Raw genomic sequence first — 19,441 nt, forward strand, 5'->3', positions numbered from 1 at the left:
TCGACTTTCATTTATAACCGTCTACACACTTGATACAGTTGTTTTATGTCATACATGACAGTATTCAGAATGTCATTTTTTTTAAATTTTATTTTACTTTATCCAGTTTACAAAAAAAGGCATATCCCAAAACTTCAATTTCTAAAAAATTAATGTATTTTATATTGATCTTTTTCTTTCACTTGTTTTTTTAACTTTTACATTATTTTCCTTTATTGTCTTTGCTTTTTCACTTAAATTTACTATTATTTTAGCCTTTTTTTATATATATATTTTACTTAATACATTTTACAGAAAAAATGTTTCCATAATTTGTGCCTAAATAATGACATTTTTTTACTAATACAATTTATTTTTTAAATATATGTTTTGTATAAAATAAACTATGACATACGTTACAGTATTTACAGTTTCATAACATGGCTTTTCTGTTTGTTTTTGCTCCTTCTATTTATTTATTTTTTACGTTTTAACATTTAATTCAAGCTTATCCTAAATGTTTTACTTAAAAGTATTCAATTTATTTCTAACTTCTTGTTTTATTTAAAATTATTTTTTCTCTTTAAACAGTCTTTACTGAGCTGTGGTGAAAAACACATTATTGATCCAAATAAATGCAACCTATCGAGATGATTTAAAACGGGTTCGGTTACAAATGCTTCCCTCTAGCGTCCGCGTCTTGTACTGCACCGCCTCTGAGAGCGTTTTCCAACTGTTGACCTTTTGATCCCTAATAATTTACGATGGTGGTGACGTCACCTTCATCATAAGATTCATAAATCTCTCCCGAGTCTTTATCTCGGTCCTGCAGAGAAGGTTCGAGTGAGCAAACAACAAACACGACTGTAAACGTCTGTCCTCAAAATGGCCGCATGTTTCCTGCTCTCCCTGGTGAGGAACATTCCTGAGCCATGCTCCTCAACATCCTTCACCATCTATGGATCTGGTCTCCATAGTTTCCTGAAGGTCAGAGCAGCTCCCCCTCCTGGAGGAAGCACGTCAATCAATCCAGTCTTCAAACATACCTGTCTATGTCCCCGTGTAGCTGGGACCGGCGTGCGTCACAGGAAGTTACGAGAGGAACGAACGTCAAACTCTGAGTCAACAACGTCCAACACTTGCGTCACTTGACAAACTCTCGTTTACAGCTTTGACGACAGTTGTGAGTCAAAACATCTGCAGGTTCTTGTTTCACCTGATTTCTACTCTTTCATTACTTCAGACATTTTTATAGGTTCTTGTTTCACCTGAGTTTCTACTCTTTCATTACTTTATACATTTTTATAGGTTCTTGTTTCACCTAATTTCTACTCTTTCATCACTTAAGACATATTTATAGGTTCTTGTTTCACCTGAGTTTCTACTCTTTCATCACTTAAGACATATTTATAGGTTCTTGTTTCACCTGAGTTTCTACTCTTTCATTACTCAAGACATTTTTATAGGTTCTTGTTTCACCTAATTTCTACTCTTTCATCACTTAAGACATATTTATAGGTTCTTGTTTCACCTGAGTTTCTACTCTTTCATTACTCAAGACATTTTTATAGGTTCTTGTTTCACCTAATTTCTACTCTTTCATCACTTAAGACATATTTATAGGTTCGTGTTTCACCCGAGTTTCTACTCTTTCATTACTCAATACATTTTTACAGGTTCTTGTTTCATCTGAGTTTCTACTCTTTCATTACTCAAGACATTTTTACAGGTTCTTGTTTCACCTGAGTTTCTACTTTTTCATTACTCAAGACATTTTTACAGGTTCTTGTTTCACCTGAGTTTCTACTTTTTTATTACTCAAGACATTTTTATAGGTTCTTGTGTCACCTGAGTTTCTACTCTTTCATCACTTAAGACATTTTTACAGGTTCTTGTTTCACCTGAGTTTCAAGTCTTTCATTACTCAAGACATTTTTATATTAACATGTATGTGTGTACTCGTGTAAATGTATATATTTACTTATTCTGTAGTTTTATTTAATGTCATAATTGACGTTATTATTTTGTGGCTAAATTTGGTCCATTGTTAGAATTTACGTTATCTTCTGTCAGTATTATTTCTGGACTATATTTGTTCCATTATTATAGAGACCCTGTTTTGTGTTCCGTCAGTATTATTTGGGGGCATAATTCTGTCCATCATAACAGACTTTATGTCACGTTCTGTCAGTATTATTTTGGATCTCCATTTCTCCACTATTTGATAGTTTGTATTTTCTGTCAGAATTATTTTATGGCTTAATTTGATCAATTATTAAAGACATTCTTTTCCTTTTAGAGCCAAAGCCATCCTTCCATTCTTCTCCATCATGTTCATCATCACACGTATGTATCGTTTACACTCGTCTGTCGAACCAAAGCGTTCAGGTTTTCTGGCCCGAAGGTTTTCCAGTGTTTCCATCTGTGCGGCGCCTCGGCTCATGAGCTTCAGGCAAACAAACCTGCAGTGAGAGATTTGCGGTGACCTCCCAAGATGATCAACCTCTCGCTGCTGGAAAAAGACCTTCCACGTGTGAACCTTGAGATCCACCAACACGAGGTCACTATAGAGGGTTCCCTCGCGACCTCTGACCTTCGTTGAGAGTCAACCTGTGAGTGACAGCTGCGACGAGGACGGATGGGACCAGAGAAGGAAAGAAGTCTCCATGAAGGAGAAGATGGCGGCGTCGACAGGTGAGAGGTCACTTCAGGTCACAGGTCAAGAGCCCAAAACTAGCTACTCGGGCTCCTCGCTCCCAGCTCCTCGGGGTGAGAGGCAGGAGACACTGACTTCCCAGTGTTTAAAGTTCACGCCACATGAACTGATTTTTAAAATTATTATTCTTAGTGTTTCTTGAATGATCTGCTATATTAGCATAGCAAGCTAACAATAGTCATCAATATTTACAAAGTGTCCTTGAACGCACCATTGTTTGCCTCAATGTTACTCAAATATAGTTACTTAAGAAAGTGTTTGTATATATAGAGATATTTATTTATATATTAAGTGGATATATTACATTTTTTTTATTTAAGATACTATCAATATTCAAGAACACAAATCAATTTTTATTTCTTACTATAGTTCCTCTACGGCTTACTGTTTATTTAAGTGTGTTTTCAAGAAAAAATAAGAATAGAATTTTTACATTTACAATTGACATGCAAAAATTAAAGGCTTTTTTTTTGCAATTAAGCTTCCGTCCTCCAGATGGCAGCAGTCGTTTCGTCCTCTGCAGCTAAAGGAAAAATTAAAGCTCTAGTTCTGAGGACGAGAGGATACAGTGATTCCATCAGCTTTAAAAGCTGATGTTTGGAAATATTCTGGTTTGAAAACAAATGTTTAAGTACTCGACAATACTACAAATATATACTTGTTACTACAGTATCACAATATATTGTATCGTTGAACCTGTAATGTGTACGTATGGTATGGTATGGACAATACACACACCTAAACGTATATAAAAAAAGTTTTCCTCAAATAACATTTTTAAGTGAAAAGACAAAGGCTTTGTTTTGTCTCACTATATGTCTTTCGACCATTTAAATGACGTATTTATGTTTTCGGAACATGAAATATGTTTTTTTAATGTTCTATTAAACTGTATAAAATCTGGATGAATCCAGTAAAACCAGGAACTCTCAACATTGCCTGTGTGGCCTCACCAGGATGATCCCGGTCTGCAGCTCGCGGTCCTTGAACGCACCGTTTACCCACCGTGTGTGTCCGACCTCCGAGTGCATGTCTCCTGCCACACCAGTAAACCGACGGTGACCCCCCTGACGGTGACCCCCCTGACTGACGGTGACCCCCCCCCCCCCCCCCGCCCGACCGACCCTACCTGAATATGTCAGCGCGATGATGAAAGTGTTGATCCAAGACTTCTTCGCTGCGATGCTCTGGCAGAGGATTCTAGGTTTTTTCCGACACGTCACGATGCATTTTTGGAATTTTTCAACGATGCTCCATGTGAGAGATTTTCTGGGAAGTCAAGAGTTTGTGAGATTGACGCGTTTGATAGTTTGACCTCAGAGACTTTGATTCTGTCGTAAACATTCCACGACCTTCGTCATCTATCCTGCGGTTTTGTTCGCGAGTAGAGGTGGAAGTTATTACAGTTGCGCAACACAAAGCAATATTTCTATTTTTTTTAAATGTTTTTCTCCATAGTACCAATACTAACTCCTTCTTTAAAGAAAACATTTTGGGAGTAAATTTGGTCCATTGTTTTTTCAGAATTTTTTTAGGACACATTTTTTCCAATTATGTTCTGTCAGTATTGTTTTGGGTTAAATTTTCTTTCAGAATAAACAACTTTAAATTGTCCATGATTGTAGACATTCTGTTCTTTTCTGTAAGTATTATTTTTGTCCTATATTTGGTCTATTGTTAGATACTTTTACGTATGTTCAGTATTATTTTTGTCCTATATTTGGTCTATTGTTAGATACTTTTACGTATGTTCAGTATTATTTTTGTGGCAATTTTTTGTCAATAGTAACCAACTTTGTTATGTTCTGTCAGTATTTTCTTCAGTGTAAAACTCTTTCCATAGTAAGCAACTTTTTGTTATGTTCTTTCAGTATTATATTACGGGAAAATTTGGTCCATCTTAAGCAACTTTTTGTTATGTTCTGTCAGTATCTTTCAGGGTAAAATTCTGTCCATAGTAAGCAACTCTTGTTATGTTGTCAGTATTATATTAGGGTATAATTTGGTACATAGTATGCCATTTTTTGTTATGTTCTGTCAGTATTATATTAGGGTATAATTTGGTACATAGTATGCCATTTTTTGTTATGTTCTGTCAGTATTCTTTAAAGGTATAATTTTGTGCATAGTAAGCTACTTTTCTGTTATGTTCTGTCAGTATTATCTCATAGTAAAATTCTGTCCATAGTAAACAACTTTTTGTTATGTTCTGTCAGTATCTTTCAGGGTAAAATTCTGTCCATAGTAAGCAACTCTTGTTATGTTCTGTCAGTATTATATTAGGGTATAATTTGGTACATAGTATGCCATTTTTTGTTATGTTCTGTCAGTATTATATTAGGGTATAATTTGGTACATAGTATGCCATTTTTTGTTATGTTCTGTCAGTATTCTTTAACGGTATAATTTTGTGCATAGTAAGCTACTTTTTTGTTATGTTCTGTCAGTATTCTTTAACGGTATAATTTTGTGCATAGTAAGCTACTTTTTTGTTATGTTCTGTCAGTATTATCTCATAGTAAAATTCTGTCCATAGTAAACAACTTTTTGTTATGTTCTTTACTTTATTTTTATGGCTTGATTTTATCAACCAACTTTGTTGTGTTCTGTCAGTATTACTTCGGGGCATAACTCTGACCATTGTCATATTATTTGGGGACTAAATGTTACCCATCCTTATGGTCTTTGGTTTCTTTTCTGCCAGTTTTATTTTGGAGATACATTTTGACCCTGGTAACCAACTTTGTTTTTTTATTCTGTCAGTACTATTTTGGTGGCCAAATTTGGTCCTCAGTTATAGACTTTTGTTTCTGTTTTTAATGTATTATTTTGGGGCAATTTCTTTCTGAATTGAATCCACTTTCATTTATGTTCTGTCAGAATTATTTTAGGGTTAAATGTGTTCCATGGTTATAATATAAATGTTCATTGCAGAGACTCTCAAGAATCCAGACGAGGTAACGAGTGAAAGTTTTTCTCTTCAGCTGGATGAACGACCTTCACAACATGTGATCGTTGGTCTCCGTCCGTCCTCGTCCAGATGTGTCCATCAAAGACCCCCGACTGTTCCGCAGTTTCCACGCAGCTATTTAAAGACGCGCCAACGATCCAAGTGGGACCAGGTTTTCCACCATGACCTCAGCGCAGGGGTTTTGGGGGAGAGCGAGGTCGTCGGGGTCAACGGCTCCTGACAAATGGACCCGGAGGTAACGACAAGAACATCCTGCAACACACATGGACCCACAAATAGACACGATCCCAGGAGTTGGATTTCAACTCCTGTCGACGTCTTCATGATGAATTTAAGAAACGATCGATCATTGGTTCAATTCCCTTCATTTATACTTTTATTAAAGATCGTACAGAAGTAGTTTTTTCACTTTAATCTTTAATTTGAACCTTAAAAAATATGTTTTCAATGTAAACTAAATTATATTTACTATAAATAAATGGCTAAGATTAGATTAAAGTTAAAGTATTTTTAATCAAATCAATCATGATCAATATTGTGATTGGAAAGAAAAGGTTGTCGGTTCAAATCTCTTTTTTACTATGAGATAATACTGACAGAACATAACAAAAAAGTAGCTTACTATGCACAAAATTATACCTTTAAAGAATACTGACAGAACATAACAAAAAATGGCATACTATGTACCAAATTATACCCTAATATAATACTGACAGAACATAACAAAAAAGTAGCTTACTATGCACAAAATTATACCGTAAAAGAATACTGACAGAACATAACAAAAAATGGCATACTATGTACCAAATTATACCCTAATATAATACTGACAGAACATAACAAAAAATCCTGGCATCAGGATTAATTCTCTTGATTAAAGATATTTTTTAGCTCTTTGTTTTGGTGTTGAGGCAGTTTTTCTGCCTGACTTTCCAGGGTGTCCTCGAGGAGATGCACCTGGGGTTCTATATAATGTAATGTGAACCAGATCCTTGAAAGAAAACATCAGTTAAACTCCTGCGTTTATAACCTGCGAGGCTCGTCCTCGTCTCTCTGGGTGTTCCTCAACATTCTGGTCTGTTTGTTGCCATGGCAGCGGGCGGGTCAGCGCCGCTACATAAGACCCTTCCTCTCTGCAGGTCCGGCTCACAACGACAACGACAGCTTCTGCTTCAGAGAACGACCGACGACCGACTTCATCTCTTCGTTGATTTGATTTACTGTAGATCATGTTGTGCGAGCGAGCGATGCTAGTTTTCTGCTTCACTGCACAGGTACGTGAATATTTGTTTCACATATTTTTGCTCTTTTTGTTCATATTTTTAACAATCTATAGACTTTAAATGTATAATTGTGTCATTTTTATTTCATTTTCTAACCTTTATTTAAGATTTTTTATAACTTATAGTCAGTGTTTTTATGGTTTAGAGCATCTTTAATGGGATTTTAGAGAATTTATTTTAATGTTAAAGCCGTGTTTGATTCTATGAAGCAAAAGTGTATTTTTTATGTGTCAGCAAAAAAATACTTTTTTTTTTACCTGTACAAATATTTAATTTATTTTCTTGGTCAGATTATAGATTGTAAATAATTGTTTTTAACTTGTATTATTGTGTCACTTTAATCTTAAATTCAAACCTTCGAAATAAAAAAGTATGAAACGAAATATATAATGTATTTTAATATATTTTAACCTACATAGAGAAATGTATACTTTTATTTGGTCGTATTAAAACTCGTTTCTGTTTTTTATTTTAGTTGAAAATACCTCAACTTCATATCTTCATATATTGTGTCGGTTAAATCTTAATTTTAAACCTTAAAATGTTGAAAAACTTTTAAAAATTAAAGGTTTTTATATATTTTAGCCCTAAAGAAAGTTAAGTTAAGTTAAAATAAATGTTCAGTTTATGATTATTGTCAGTAATTCCTTGATGTTAACAATTATTTAATCAAAAATGAAAACTTCTTATTTTTGAAAATGTATTTATTTATGAAAGCCGTGTTTGATTCTATGAAGCAAAAGTGTATTTGTTTTTTTATGTATCAATTAATATCTGTTCAAATCTTTAATTTATCATTTTCTTGGTTAGATTATAGGTTATAAATATTCATTTTTAACTTGTATTATTGTGTCACTTTGATCTTAAATTCAAACCTTAAAATTATAAAGTATGAAACGAAATATATAATGTATTTTTTATATATTTTAACTAAAGAGAAATGTATGCTTTTGTTTGGTCGATTAAATCTTAATTTCAAACCTTAAAATGTTGGGGAAAAAATAGAAAAATAAAATGTTTTTATATATTTTAACCCTAAAGAAAGTGAAATTAAGCTAAAATAAATGTTCATTTTTGTGATTATTGTCAGTAATTTCTTGATGTTAACAATTATTTAATAAAAAGTGAAAACTTCTTAAATTTAATTTTGGAAAAAAGTATTTTTACTTTTAAAGGTATATGTGATGCTCTGCAGTGTTTTTATTTAAACACATTTAAACTCTAAAGACAGTTTAATTGAAACTATAGTTTTGTCAGAATATATAATAAATAAAATCTTAAATCAGTAAAAAGATCATTTATTTAAAGGTTTATCTTCAGCAGTGACTTCACATGAATATATGTCTCACATGTTTCTGTTCCAGGCGTTTGCTCAGGTTTGGTCCCAGACGTGTCCCCAGAGGTGCGTCTGTCCCAGGGACCCCCCCGCCTGCGGCCCCGGGGTCCCCCTGGTGCTGGACGACTGCGTGTGCTGCCTGGTGTGTGCGCGGCAGAAGGGTCAGGTCTGCTCCGACATGAACCCCTGCGACCTCCAGAGGGGGCTCAAGTGCGACTTCAGGGACAAGAGATCAGGAGTTTGTGTCGGTGAGTTGGACGTAATAAAGTCCTGAAGACAAACCATGAAGCGTCTTTTTCTCGTCGCTGCAGAAAGCGCGGCGGACATGTGCGTCCTAGAGGGCGCCGTCTACCAGAACGGACAGACCTTCTTCCCGAGCTGCAAGTACCAGTGCATGTGTCGCGACGGACACGTGGCTTGTGTGCCGCGGTGCAGCTTCGACGTCATGTTGCCGGGGCCCGACTGCCCGGCCCCCCGCAGGGTCCAGGTCCCCGGAGAGTGCTGCGAGAAGTGGGTGTGTGAGGCGGCGGCCGAGGCCAGCGCCCTGGGAGGCTTCGCCATGGCGGGTGAGTTACTCTCCCACTTTAACCTCTATTCATTTCACTGTTTTAGCATTTGAAATGTCTTTGAGAACTCAATGCAGCGTTGCTAGAACTCAACCAACAACACAACCTTGAAAATAAATACAACCACGAACATAGAAAAAAACACAACCACAAACATAGAAAAACACAAAAACGAACGTAAAAAAAAACACAACCAAGAACGTAGAAGAAACACAACGATGAATGTGGAAAAAACACAAACATAGAAAAACACAACGATGAATGTAGAAAAAAAACACGAACATAGAAAAACACAACAACAAACATAGAAAAACACAACAACAAATGTAGAAAAAAACACAACCAAGAACGTAGAAGAAACGCAACGATGAATGAAGAAAAAACTACAAACGTAGAAAAAACACAACCAAGAACGTAGAAGAAACACAACGATGAATGTAGAAAAAAAACACGAACATAGAAAAACACAACAACAAACGTAGAAAAAAATACAACCAAGAACGTAGAAGAAACACAACAATGATTGTAGAAAAAAAGCACAAACGTAGAAAAACACAACAACAAACGTAGAAAAAAAACACAACCAAGAACACAACCAAGAAACACAACGATGAACGTAGAAAAAAACACAAACATAGAAAAACACAACAACAAACGTAGAAAAAAACACAACCAAGAACGTAGAAGAAACACAACAATGAATGTAGAAAATAAACACAAACGTAGAAAAACACAACAACAAATGTAGAACAAAACACAACCAAGAACGTAGACGAAACGCAACGATGAATGTAGAAAAAAAACACAAACATAGAAAAACACAACAACAAAAGTAGAAAAAAACACAACCAAGAACGTAGAAGAAACACAACGATGAATGTAGAAAAAAAAACACGAACATAGAAAAACACAACAACAAACGTAGAAAAAAACACAACCAAAAAGCACAACAACATACGTATAAAAAACGGAACCATGAATGAAGAAAAACACAACCATGAACATAAAAAAAAAAACTACAAATGTAGAAAAAACATATCAACAAATGTATCAACCATGAACGTAGAAAAAAACACAACTATGAACATAGAAAAACAAAACTACAATCGAGAAAAAAAACAAGAATGACACAGGAAAAACACAACCAGGAACATAGAAAAAACACAACAATGAACGTAGAAAAAAAACACAACCAGGCACATAAAGTGACACAACCACGAAGGTAGAAAAACAACAACAACGAATGTGTAAAAACTCAATGACTACTCACTTGCACACAGTAATAGTTGGTCCTTTGTTACATAATCTGATTTGTTTTTATTTAAACAGGCAGACAAACACAGAGATTATAAATAAATAAACAAATGATGCAAAACTGTTTGTTTTTTGTATTTTAAATCAACTTTTAAATCACTTTGGTAATGCCTGAGATAAATTAAAGAGAGAGAAGAAGAAAGGAAATGTCTTTTATTTATATATTTTATGAAGCAACTACTTTTATATATATAAAGTAACTTTTCAAATGTTTTATTTATATTTTCATAATTTGTATTTAATTATTTTTATTGAAAATGTTTTGTTTTTTAAATTGAAGCACATTATTTCACGCAGCGTACCGTCAGGAGGAGACGGTGAGCTTCGACGGCTGGGATCCGAGCCTGAACTGCATCGAGCAGACGACGGAGTGGGGCTCCTGCTCGCGCTCCTGCGACACCGGTCTGTCCACCCGGGTCACCAACAAGAACCGGCGCTGCGAGCTGGTCAAGCAGAGCCGCCTGTGCATGATCCGACCCTGCCAGACGGAGCAGACCACCCCGCCCGCCACCACGGTACGAGTCCCTCTCTTGTCTAGACCGGCACAGAAGCCTGAACCCCTTTGACCCGCAGAGGGGCGGCCGGTGCCAGAGGACGGTCCGGAGCGAGCGACCCGTGCGGCTCAGCTACAAGAACTGCAGCAGCACCCTCGCCTACAGGCTGCGCTTCTGCGGCTCCTGCAGCGACGCCCGCTGCTGCACCCCCCACAGGACCAAGACCGCCCTGGTGGAGTTCGGCTGCGGAGGAGGGAAGGTCATCAGGAGGCCGGTCATGGTGATCCTGACCTGCGCCTGCCACTCCCACTGCCCTGCGGAGACCCCCGAGCTCTTCTAGGTCACGTGACCCCCAAAGCTCTTCCAGGTCACGTGACCCCCGAAGCTCTTCCAGGTCACGTGACCCGACCATGAGTTGCATCAACTCTGTAGTATCTGTAGACACGACGAGTCTTTGTCTTCAAGATGATCTTTTCTCTCCTGGAACCTTCTGGACGCAAGTGACTCAGGATCTTAACTTATTACCGTCGTCCAGGTTCAGCAAACACAACCACGAAGGTAGAAAAAACACAACCACGAAGGTCGAACAAACACAACTACGAACGTAGAAAAAACACAACTACGCAGTTAGAGAAAACACAACTACGAAGGTAGAAAAAACACAACGACAAAGGTAGAAAAAATACAACCACGAATGTAGAAAAAACACAACCACGAAGATATAAAAAACACAACTACGAAGGTTGGAAAACCACAACCACGAAGATATAAAAAACACAACTACGAAGGTTGAAAAACCACAACCACAAAGGTAGAAAAAAACGTAACTACGAAGGTAGAAAAAACACAACCACAAAGGTAGAAAAAATACAACCACAGAGTTAGAAAAAACACAACCACAAAGGTACAAAAAACACAACCACAAAGGTACAAAAAACACAACCACAAGGATAGAAAAAACACAACCACAAAGGTACAAAAAACACAACCACAAAGGTACAAAAAACACAACCACAAAGGTACAAAAAACACAACCACGAGGATAGAAAAAACACAACCACGAGCATAGAAAAAACACAACTACAAAGGTAGAAAAAACACAACCACAAAGGTACAAAAAACCCAAACACAAAGGTAGAAAAAACACAACCACAAAGGTACAAAAAACACAACCACGAGGATAGAAAAAACACAACCACAAGCATAGAAAAAACACAACTACAAAGGTAGAAAAAACACAACCACAAAGGTAGAAAAAACCCAAACACAAAGGTAGAAAAAACACAACCACAAAGGTACAAAAAACACAACAACGAAAGTAGAAAAAACACAACTACGAACATAGAAAAAAAAAAACGAACGTAGAAAAAACACAACAACTAATTACAAAAAACACAACAACAAACCTTAAAAAAAACAAAAAAACAATTCACTTCAATAAAACTTTTTCAATACAAAAAATAACTAAACTAACTAAAATATAATTAAATTAAACGACTTCAAAACCTTTTTAAGCGTTTTTCACGTCAATAATAAACGACTTAAATATTATTTTCGATTTAATAAAAAGAAAACACTTCAAAAAATCAAAAATACATTTTAAAGATTCAATTCATCAGATTGTGTTTGAAGGTTCATTGGTGGTTGTGTTTTCTTGATACGTTCACTTCAGTTGCGACGAAGACTGTGTTTATTATATTTAATAATCCTAAGAACTAGTTTCACACTTGAAGAAGTGTGTACTCGGTGTGTAGCATATAGTGTGCGCTTCATAAAAGACGTGTGTTTCACGTCGTGCACTCGTCACCACGGCAACACCTCTGCAAACAGAATAAATCTCACGACGTTCAAGTTCACACACATTTCACGGAGAGTTTTCAAGAGTTCGGGACATTTCTGGAATAACTGGGTCGTGACCTCTGACCCCTCAGCCGCCATTTCTTTTTCTGCTCAGAATTAACTTTTTATTTTATATTGTTTTGTTTTTTCATCGACGAAAGGTGTATTGAATACACAACTGTTGTGACCTGAACTGTAGTTGTTGTAGTTGTCGAACCTATTTTTTGTTAATAAAAGTGTGAGTTTCTTAGAAAATATTTGTGTTTTTTTATAAATATAAGTAAGATATTCTGCTTACAAATATACTTTATTTAAATGATCTGAAATCTGAGAATTTATTTAATTATTTCTTCAAATCAAATAAAGTATTGATTAAACAAAAGTAATTCCAGGATTAAATATAAAAAAATAACTTTATTAAAAATCAATGCGCAAAAATGATTAAATGTGTTATTTAATAAAAAGAGGTAATATTTCAATGTTTTTCAGTTAAATCAATTTCTTCATAATATGATGTTTTTATGTGTTTTTGTATAAAGTGTCATAAATAACGAAATAATAAATCCATTAACTTACATTAAATACATGAAATTGTATTCAATATTACTTGTGATTTTTTTGTAGCATTTTTTTAAATCAATATCAGAAATTATTGAATATTTGGTTTTAACTTCTATTATTAAATGTTTTGTTTAATTAAATGTTATTTCATCCAAACAAAACCTTCAGAAAACTATTTAAAGAAAACATTCATGAAAACATGTACATGTTGAATATTATTTTTCATTTTTTTAATATAAATTGTTTTTAACTTTGTTTATCGAGAATGTTTTTTTTTAATAAAAGTTCCAAATAAATAATTTACGGACCGTCAAAGAAAAAGTTCTTTAAACGAAGTGAAAGAAGAATCATTTTCTTTTCAAAGGCGATGAATCCGCTTCAGTTCTTCTTCTCACTCTCTCGACACAAACGTTGTTTGTTCTGTAGCTTTTTTTAGCATCAGACGAGAATTCACAAGTTTTTTATACTTTTTATGTGATCCTGACGTTCAACACGTGACAAGAGTCCTCGAAGAAAAGTTGGTTCAATAAAAAACAAGTGACTTAATTTAAATAAAAATAGATTTCAATTAACTCAAGTTACTTATTTAAAAATAAAAAAGGTTGGTTTGAAAAAAAAAAGTGACTTTCGCATGGAAAAGAAACACTACCATCTAGCGGTGAACATAAGTATTGCAAAAGCAGTTCGGGCCAGCGTCAGTTCAATGAAATATTCTTTTGAAAATAAAAAATAAAAATGCTCGTGACGATTGTTTCAAACTTTATTTCCCCAAATAAATCCATTATATATATCCATATATATTAGAACATGCAAATACACAGATTAGCAAATATATTGAGAATGTTGAAAGTTAAAAATAATTAGCTAAAGCTGTAAAAAGAAAAAGAAAAGGTAAGTTACAGTTTATTGATCGTTTCTGTCCGACATTTATTTTACTTTGAAAAGCCAGCATCACCACTGAGTAAATAGTTTCTATTTCATGTGCTTAAAATACTTTTTTTTTTTTTACGTGAACACATCATTCAATTGGGTTTTGGTTCTGAAAAAAACGGTGGAAAGAAAATGAAGAAGAATAAGAAACAACTCGAATTAAATTAGTCTGTTATCAACATTAGCATGTTAGCATGTTAGTGTTTGTTTTAGTGTTTGTGTTTGTAAAGGTTTTTAAAATGTGACATAGTTTATTATTGTCTTCATGTTTTCTCTGAGAAGTATCTGCTGCCGAGATCTGCTGATGATAACATACATCTCTGATGTGTTTTAGAGCAAGATTTCCCTCAGAAATGCGATGAGAACGCAGATTAAAACGGTCATCACACAAGACATGGTGGAGTCGTCAGCGATTTCCTCCGACGGCGGCGGCTCTTCTGTCGGTTCTTCTTCTCTCTCTTCTTCGGTTCCGGTTCTGTGCGGCGAAGCCAGGACGAGCGGCGCGAAGTTCCTCCCGGCGTCGGAGGGGCAGGGGCTGAAGAACGGGAGGATGTCGCCTTTGAATTCACATCCCGTGAAGGAGTAGATCAGACGTGAGGCATGGGCATCGTAGAAGGACAGGAGTTTTTCTTCCCGGTCCACGAACACGCCGACTCTTTCCAGTTTTCCCACCAGAGGAATGCCGACCGGGCGGTTTCCAAGGGCCTGCAGCTTGGTGTTGTCCCTCAATCTGATGACCCAGGTTCCATTCTTGACGCTCGGGGTTACCGAGTTACCTCTACGAAGAGACTCCCTTGCGACTCCCAGATCCCAACCGGTCTTCATCTCTGTTGAAACCTCGAAGTAGGATCTCCCGGCAGGAAGAGTGTCCTTCCCCAGGACGTAAGCGTATCTGTCGAGGAGCGCTGGGAAACCATTGATCCACCAGAGGTGATTGCTTTGGACTTCTTTAAAACATGGCGACAGCAGCAGAAGGTTGGATGCAGTGGACGGGTCGATTTCCACGTCGACCTCGTACTGTTGCTTGATGACGACCATCCTGACGCCCTCGGGAACGCTCTCCAGATCCTGAATAATCCGCATCGGCTTCTTGGGTTTCTCGGCCAGGATCTTCTGGCAGCAGGTTCTAAAAACTTGTCTCGACTGCTCCATCTCCTGGACGAGAGTCTTCTCCAGCTCGTCTAGAACTTTCCGGACCTCCCTGGACTCAGAGCTCCGGATGTCGATGTCGGACCAGTTGCTGGTTTGCGGAGCTGGGATCTGGAATGAGCTCCAGCTCCGGATCATCTGCAGGGGATCTTCGATGTTGGTCAAGCAGTCCAGACGGAAGCTTTTTCTCTCGAGGTCGGCGATCTCATTCTGCAGCTCGCCCAGCAGCACCTCCGCAGGGCGTTTGACCGCTACGTGCCTCTCGTGAAGTTTCCGGAGCAGCTTCCCGCTGCTCTGCTGGATGGAGTGGTTCAGGTGAGCGAGGTTGTGAACGCAACTCCCGATGGCTTCCCCTGTGTCTTCATTGTCTCTCTCCACTGCTGCTTTCATCTGATTGAACTTCTCGACACGTCGCTTCAGAAGCTCCTTCACTTCTAGATTCTGTGTCTCCATCCGAGCCTTCATCCTCTCGACCTCGTCCTCCAGTGACACCGTGTGGTGGGACTTGTGGGCCTTGCACAGTTTACAAATAGCCACCATGTCATCCCAGCAAAAAAACTTTAACTTCTTGTCATGTTGTCGACACCTGTTCTTGCTCGGGTTCTCCACAAGATCGGTGAGCCGGTGCTGCTTGTGAGGATCCAGGTGTATCCCACAAAAGGAAGCTGTGCAGTCCAGACAGGTCTTCACCGCCTTGCCCCCAAGACACTTGTCGCACGGAACCTCGCCCGGTTCCACCTTCGATTCCTTTGTCTCTTGGGTTCGAATCTTCTTCGCTTTCTCCAAAAGCGTCCTCAACACGTTGTTCACTCTCAGCGTCAGGCCTTTGTTGAGCTTCGTACGACAGGTCGGACAGTCCGCCTTGACCCGGATGTGCCTGGTGATGCAGGATCTGCAGAAGTTGTGGCCGCATGGCGTTGAGACTGGATCGCAGAACTCGGAGAGACAGATGTTGCAGATCTCCTCCCCAGACTGGTACAAGTCGGCCTCTGCCATTTTTCTGAGAGAGATAAGAAGATCTTGTGTTGAAATCATATATGATCTTCACCTTTAGAGATTTAAGTAAGTAAGTAATTTTTATTTGTATAGCGCTTTTCCAGACCAGGGTCACAAAGCGCTTAAACAATCAAAACAATATTAAATAAAGTATATACTTTAAAGGTCAAGATAAAACTGATAACACAAGTGGAGTTCCATAAAATCAAGGAAAAGCGTGAACAAATAAAAACGTCTTAAGATGTTTCTTAAAGGAGTCAGTAGACTCCATCAAGCGCGAAGAGAGAGGAAGATCATTCCAAAGCTTAGGAGCAACAGCCTGAAAGGATTTCTCTTCTCTGGTCCTGAACCGTGTGCGTGGAACCATCAGTAGATTCTGATCCACAGACCTCAGAGCCCGAGCTGGGGTGTAAGGCTGGATCAGATCAGTGATGTAAGGAGGAGCCTGACCATGAATAGATCTGAAAGTAAGAACCACAATTTTTAAGTTGACCATGAAAGAAACTGGAAGCCAGTGAAGAGTTTTAAGGATCAGAGAAATGTGAGTTATTCTACTTGAGCGGGTCAGAATTCTCGCTGCAGAGTTCTGAATCAACTGCAGGCGAGACAGATCCTTCTTGTTAAGACATGAAAACAAACTGTTACAATAGTCCAGGCGAGAAGAAACAAACGCATGGATTACAAGCTCCCGATCATGGTTGTGACAACATTTTCTTAAGTTTAGAGATTTTTCTCAGTTGAAGGAAACAGTTTCTGGTCAGTTTTCTGCAGTGTTGAACTAGAGACATGTCTTTGTCAAATACAACACCCAGGTTTCTCAGGCTCAGTTTGACAGACTGACTTAAGTCACCCAGGTACTGACTCAACCCTGGTCAAAAGAGCAGTAGAGCTGGATGTCATCAGCAAAAATGTGATAAGAAACATCAGGAAATCTCTGAATGATGTTACCGTGGGGAATCAAGTACAGCAAAAACAATAAAGGACCCAGAACAGAACCTTGAGGGACTCCACACAACAGATCTGCCGATTCAGACCTCATTTGATTGGCATATACACTAAAACTGCGCCCAGAAAGGTATGACGAGAACCATTGTAACACAGACCCAGACAGTCCCAATTCATCCCTCAGTCTTCTCAGCAGGATCTGGTGATCAACTGTGTCAAAGGCTGAGCACAGATCCAAGAGAACCAGAACAGTGAATTTACCCGAGTCAGCCGACATGATGATGTCACTGGACACTTTCAATAAAGCTGTTTCTGTAGAGTGATGTTTACGGAAGCCAGACTGAAACTTCTCATGGATGTCGCTCTGATCCAGGAACAAAGACAGCTGCTCAGACACCACCTTCTCCAAGATCTTGGACAAGAAAAGGAGCTTAGAAATACTGAAATTACTGAGGTCAGTTGGGGTCTAAGCCTGGCTTTTTGAGCAGAGGCTCCACAATGGCATGTTTAAATGCATTAGGAAAAACCCCTGTGAAAGGGAGAGGTTCACCATATTGGTAACCCAGGGGCCAATTACATCAAATACTTTGATAAAAAGCCTACAAGGAAGGACGTCATCTGACCAAGAGGAGGGTTTCATCTTGTTCACTAGTGCCGAAATATCACCCAAAGATACAGCAGTGAAGGAAGACCAAGAGGAGGAGAGGGGCTCAGAGACAGTAGGGGTTCCAAACAAAGGGGGAGAGATTTTCTCTTTGATCAATTTAATTTTGTCAATGAAAAATCTCAACAATGCATTAGTGTCAGCTTCACAGAAGACAGGCGTGATTTGAGGAGCAGGAGACACAAGAGAATTTATCGTGTCAAACAACAGATGTGGTTCTCAACTGCTCTGTCAGGGCCAGAAAGTAGGAATTTGCTTGGGGAAATAAGGCTTTTACACCAAACACTTTACTCTTTTTAACTAGATAGCACTACAGATAAGTACGGTACATCGTGATAGTGTAGTAACAAGGATATATGTGTAGTATTGTCAAGTACTTGACTCTGGTATTGCAAAATTTAAAGTACACATGACTCTTGACGAAGTCGTAACTGCTTTCATTTGTTCTGAAACCAAAATATGTGCAAATATCAGCTTTACAAGCTGCTGGAGTCACTGTATGCTCTCGTCATCATTGAATCTCTTAACAGTGACGCAGCTATAATTCCTGGCACCAGTTTCCTCGCCCCAGTCAAGCATATTCTTTGTTCACTTTCTATTTTTCTCCTGCTTTCTATTTCTCGTGTGATCAGTATCTTTTCTTTCATGGAAAAAAAGGAATGTAAAAAAAATGATTGGAGTTAATTGTTGCATCACCATCTGGATCAGGTCATATTGAAAGGAATTTGTTAAGTCAATTAGGAAAAAAAGAAAGCATGTCTTAATCTAGTGTGTATATGATATATAATTTGTGTTGTTGTTGTGTATTATATATGTATTATTATTACAAGGTAGTTCTGAGTTGCTCAACAAACTCGCTGGAGGAAACTCAGATGTTCTGATGACACATGAATGCAACAGTTACTTGTGGTCAATAGTTTTTTTTATGTAGCTGCTTTAAAAACACTTTTGTTAATGTTTTCATTTAATTTATTGTAAGATATAGGCTTAAAACATACACATTTTGGTCAATACGTCATAGTAGACCTCTCTTTCTCTAAGCTAATGATAAAAAAACAAAAAGGCAGCAAATAATTAACTAAATAAACAAACAAATAAAATATATTTCTGAATTAAATGTGTTATTGGAGAATTTTTGCAGCTTAAAAAATGTGCATTCATAAGGAAAGTATTTTAAAAAACATGTTTGACTCATCACTGTTTTAAACATCCAGATATAAAACAAAACAAACTGTGTAAAAATAGTGAAAAAAAAGTAATTTATACCTTGTTGTCTTCTTCTCTGGAAGCAAACGTGTGCGCAGGAAGTGAGCAGAGAAACAAGTGGTTTGTCTAAGTTTCGTTTCTCATTCAGTCAAATGTTTTCTCCTCCCTCACCTCTCATGTCGACTCACCCTTTAACCCATCGATGGAATCTCAGTCACATTAGATTGTGATTTTATCCATCGAGCTCCACACAAAAGGGTTAAACTCTTACATTGTGTACATGTCGTTCTATCAATAGAACGTTGAGGGAGTGACTCAAAGTGCATCTTTTGACCTGGTTACACCTTTACTTGTTTAATAATTACACAAAAACAATTAGTTGTTGAATATCAAGTCATTTAACAACATGATCCAAGTACAGAAAACCTTGTGTAACTTTTGTCAAAAAATGAATGTGAACAGCAATACAAATATTTCTTATGGGAGAGGTTT

The 19,441-nt window shown here is 37.4% G+C and overlaps 2 protein-coding genes and 1 long non-coding RNA gene across 3 annotated transcripts; 2 read left to right on the plus strand and 1 right to left on the minus strand.

Annotated features, from left to right (window-relative positions):
- The first annotated feature begins 2,458 nt into the window (after window positions 1–2,458).
- LOC148062864 (uncharacterized) lies at window positions 2,459–6,881 on the plus strand. The gene is made up of 3 exons (XR_015713613.1): window positions 2,459–2,673; window positions 5,680–5,901; window positions 6,806–6,881. It is a non-coding gene; the product is annotated as an uncharacterized LOC148062864 (long non-coding RNA).
- A 14-nt stretch (window positions 6,882–6,895) lies between these two features.
- On the plus strand, window positions 6,896–12,047 carry LOC148062865 (CCN family member 3-like). The gene is made up of 5 exons (XM_087812383.1): window positions 6,896–6,940; window positions 8,314–8,533; window positions 8,597–8,851; window positions 10,463–10,680; window positions 10,739–12,047. Exons 1-5 carry the CDS (start codon window positions 6,896–6,898, stop codon window positions 10,997–10,999), a joined length of 999 nt encoding a protein of 332 aa, XP_087668509.1. The 3' UTR covers window positions 11,000–12,047.
- Window positions 12,048–13,868: 1,821 nt separating this feature from the next.
- Window positions 13,869–19,079, minus strand: LOC148062866 (E3 ubiquitin-protein ligase TRIM21-like). The gene is made up of 2 exons (XM_087812407.1): window positions 19,010–19,079; window positions 13,869–16,138 (listed from the first exon to the last, which is right to left on the minus strand). Exon 2 carries the CDS (start codon window positions 16,132–16,134, stop codon window positions 14,320–14,322), a length of 1,815 nt encoding a protein of 604 aa, XP_087668533.1. The 5' UTR covers window positions 16,135–16,138; window positions 19,010–19,079; the 3' UTR covers window positions 13,869–14,319.
- Window positions 19,080–19,441: the final 362 nt, after the last annotated feature.

This window comes from Callionymus lyra, chromosome 17 (assembly GCF_982586985.1).
Source record: "Callionymus lyra chromosome 17, fCalLyr1.hap1.1, whole genome shotgun sequence".
NCBI classification, from domain to species: Eukaryota; Metazoa; Chordata; class Actinopteri; order Syngnathiformes; family Callionymidae; genus Callionymus; species Callionymus lyra.

Coding starts and splice junctions, on each gene's coding strand:
- LOC148062866 (XM_087812407.1), bottom strand. CDS start 16,134: ATGGCAGAGGCCGACTTGTACCAGTCTGGGGAGGAGATCTGCAACATC.
- LOC148062865 (XM_087812383.1), top strand. CDS start 6,896: ATGTTGTGCGAGCGAGCGATGCTAGTTTTCTGCTTCACTGCACAG. Junction 6,941..8,313: donor TTTTCTGCTTCACTGCACAG/GTACGTGAATAT, acceptor TTTCTGTTCCAG/GCGTTTGCTCAGGTTTGGTC. Junction 10,681..10,738: donor CCACCCCGCCCGCCACCACG/GTACGAGTCCCT, acceptor TTTGACCCGCAG/AGGGGCGGCCGGTGCCAGAG.